Raw genomic sequence first — 3,194 nt, forward strand, 5'->3', positions numbered from 1 at the left:
CTGCAGTTTATGCGTCTCATTGGTGTATTTAGTTTATACATTAATGATCATCCTGTCCTTCAAGAAGATGAGAATATGAACTTCTCCTTTGAACTAGCTCTCCTTGAGGCAGTCACAGCTGGTAATAATGAAGCAGTAGAGTTTCTTCTTCAACTAGAAACTGTTAATATTGATCATACTAATGAAGAAGGCAAGACAGCACTAATGTTAGCTTATGAAAGAGGACATGAGGACATTGTACACAGTTTACTGTCTGCTGGAGCTAATGCTAACATTCAGGACAATAAAGGATGGACTGCACTAATGATAGCAAGGGAAAGAAGACAGGAATACATGTACATTGTACACAGTTTACAGTCTGCTGGAGCTAATGTTGATGTTAAGAGCACAAGAGAATGGACCGGAGTACATATAATGAGAGGAAGTGAGTATAATCACATTTCAATCATTCACTACAAGCTAATGCTAATCCTCACTGCATGAAAATATTAATAGGATCAAATGATTTAATGATTGCAAATAGTGTTTGTGTATTTTGAATGAAGAACATAAAAATAAAAATTTAAAGTGACATTAGCTAAACTCACCTTGTTCACATAAATAACATTACAACTGCACTTATTCACAGAATGATAACATAAAGTACTATCACTACATCCACTCTTTGCTGTATCTATGGGAGCACTTCTGTATTAATTCAGTTGTGATTGTTAGAACACAATTTCTCACTCTTTCCCTCTCTCTCTCTCTCTTCTTCCTCCTCTCTCTCTCTCTCTTCCCTCCCTCCCTCTCTCCCTTCCTTCCTCCTTCCATCCCTCTAGTCATTAGACTAGAGGGATGGAAGTCATTAGTCATTAAGTCATTAAGTCATTAGTCATTAGAACTAGTCATTAATGACTAGTTCTAGAGTGATTCAAACTTTCAAACTACTTAGTACACATTACAGTGGCATGCCCATTATTGTGGATCACATGCATGCATTTAACCTTTAGCACTATCTGATGCATTGTGATTAATGGCAACAAGTAAAAACACAAAATATATGTTACTTTTAAGCCAGCTGCTAGTATGATTAATGCACATTACTTCAGCTGTATTAAAAAAGGCCAGTGTGAAAAGGCTCTAACTTTAAGCATGGTAGTATATTATTTTTACCTGATATAATAAAATTATTCATTTTCATTATTAATAGACAAAAAACCTGATTTGGCAGCTGTCAAACAGATATTTGATTCTTCTGATGATCATTACCTGACAATAGGAGCTGGATTAAAAGTGAAGACAGCTGATTTGATAGAAATGCAAGGAAGAGCAAGTACCAAACTTCATTTGGTATTCCAGAGGTGGTTTGAAGCTGATAGAGATGTCAATTGGGATACATTAATAAAACTGTGTGATGACAATCCTGATAAACTGGGCAAAGCAAAATCTAACCTTCTGAAATATACAGGTAAGTTACAAAACTTGAATTCTCACATTAAAATTACCTGCTGTATTTCTATGAATTGGTCTACATCAAGTTTTTCTGCTACAGATACACAACGATTATATTTTATTAATGTTTTAAGCCATACTGTATAGTGGGATTTATTGACAAAGGTTTTATTTTGACGAGTTGAGAATTTAAAATGAAATGTCAAATTTTATAACCGTCAAAAATTTTGTACTTTGTGCCACGTGTACGCAAAGGACACTATTCATTAAATTAAAACTCACCAACCGGGGAAATTTACTGCTTTCGTCAAATGTTTTACTCATCAATAAATCCCACTATACGGTATACAGTTACATTTGCTACAAAATGAATTCTTATTTTTAAATATAATAACTATAACAATACAAGCCAAAGTATCTATATCATTTTCTGTCATTAATAAACCTCTTACACTACTTGCAGGTCATCCAATGGCTCATTCTAACAGAGCTGATGCATTGCATGCCAACACTTCTCTGCAAGTGAGAAATAGTAGTTCTCATATTTGTTTTATAACAAATGAAGAAGGAAAAGATATTTGCAGCTCATTAGATGAAATTGAAAGAAACTTTACCACGCTGATGATAAGAATAATTACAGCATTTGCTAACTGTGTAGCAGAGAAACCAGATTCACTAAGCACTATTAAACTGTGGCTCAAAAACAGTTGTTACATAACTGACCATATTAGTATTGTTGCCAAAATAGATGATGCACCTACAGTTGAAAAAATATTTGATAACATCCGCCCACTTTATGACTCCATTGACTGTAACCTGATAATGGACATGTGTAAATTGATACCAGAGGAACAAGAACTTGCAAATGAACTCGGTGCACATCATAAAGATGCAGAGAAATTTTATTATTCAACACCAATCAAACAACTGAAAATTGATTTAGAAAATTTATATGAACCATATTTGGGAAATGGGCTGGAAGAAATGCCAATGATGATAATAAAATTACAAAACAGATGGAGTGAAATAAAAATGAAGGGACTGAAGCGATTAATTGGAAAAATGCTGCCACTTGATTCAAAGCAATCAATACTGCGATACATTGAGATTATACCTGGATCAGTAACAATATATTATTACGCTCTTGACGTTACAGCTGATAGTCTAATAGAATATACTGGAGGAAAGTTACAGTTTATGCATCTCATTGGTATATTTAGTTTATACATTAATGATCATCCTGTCCTTCAAGAAGATGAGAATATGAACTTCACCTTTGAACTAGCTCTCCTTGAGGCAGTCACAGCTGGTAATAATGAAGCAGTAGAGTTTCTTCTTCAACTAGAAACTGTTAATATTGATCATACTAATGAAGAAGGCAAGACAGCACTAATGTTAGCTTGTGAAAGAGGACATGAGGACATTGTACACAGTTTACTGTCTGCTGGAGCTAATGTTGATGTTAGGAGCACAAGAGAATTGACTGGAGTACATATAATGAGAGGAAGTGAGTATAATCACATTTCAATCATTCATTATAAGCTAGTGCTAATCCTCACTGCATGTAAATATCAATAGGATCAAATGATTTAATGATTGCAAATAGTGTTTGTGTATCTTTAATGAAGAACATAAAAATAAAAATTTAAAGTGACATTAGCTAAACTCATCTTGTTCACATAAATGACATTACAACTGCACTTATTCACAGAATGATAACATAAAATACTATCACTACATGCATTCTTTGCTGTATCTAT

At 33.8% G+C, this 3,194-nt stretch overlaps 1 protein-coding gene across 4 annotated transcripts in view; it reads left to right on the forward strand.

Moving 5' to 3' along the window:
• The first annotated feature begins 301 nt into the window (after positions 1–301).
• The window catches only part of LOC109585492 (uncharacterized), a 4,232-nt gene continuing 1,339 nt past the window's right edge, over positions 302–3,194 (forward strand). For 2 of the 4 annotated variants that reach the window (XM_020001589.1, XM_020001590.1), the window contains exon 1: positions 302–424. In XM_020001589.1, coding sequence (XP_019857148.1) covers positions 304–424 — 121 coding nt within the window. In that variant the 5' untranslated portion in view covers positions 302–303. Of the gene's footprint in view, positions 425–2,816; positions 2,942–3,194 lie in introns of those variants that run through there. The other 2 variants (XM_020001591.1, XM_020001592.1) reach the window with 1 other exon arrangement.

Source organism: Amphimedon queenslandica, unplaced genomic scaffold (genome assembly GCF_000090795.2).
Source record: "Amphimedon queenslandica unplaced genomic scaffold, v1.1 AMPQUscaffold_13055, whole genome shotgun sequence".
Lineage (NCBI taxonomy): Eukaryota > Metazoa > Porifera > Demospongiae > Haplosclerida > Niphatidae > Amphimedon > Amphimedon queenslandica.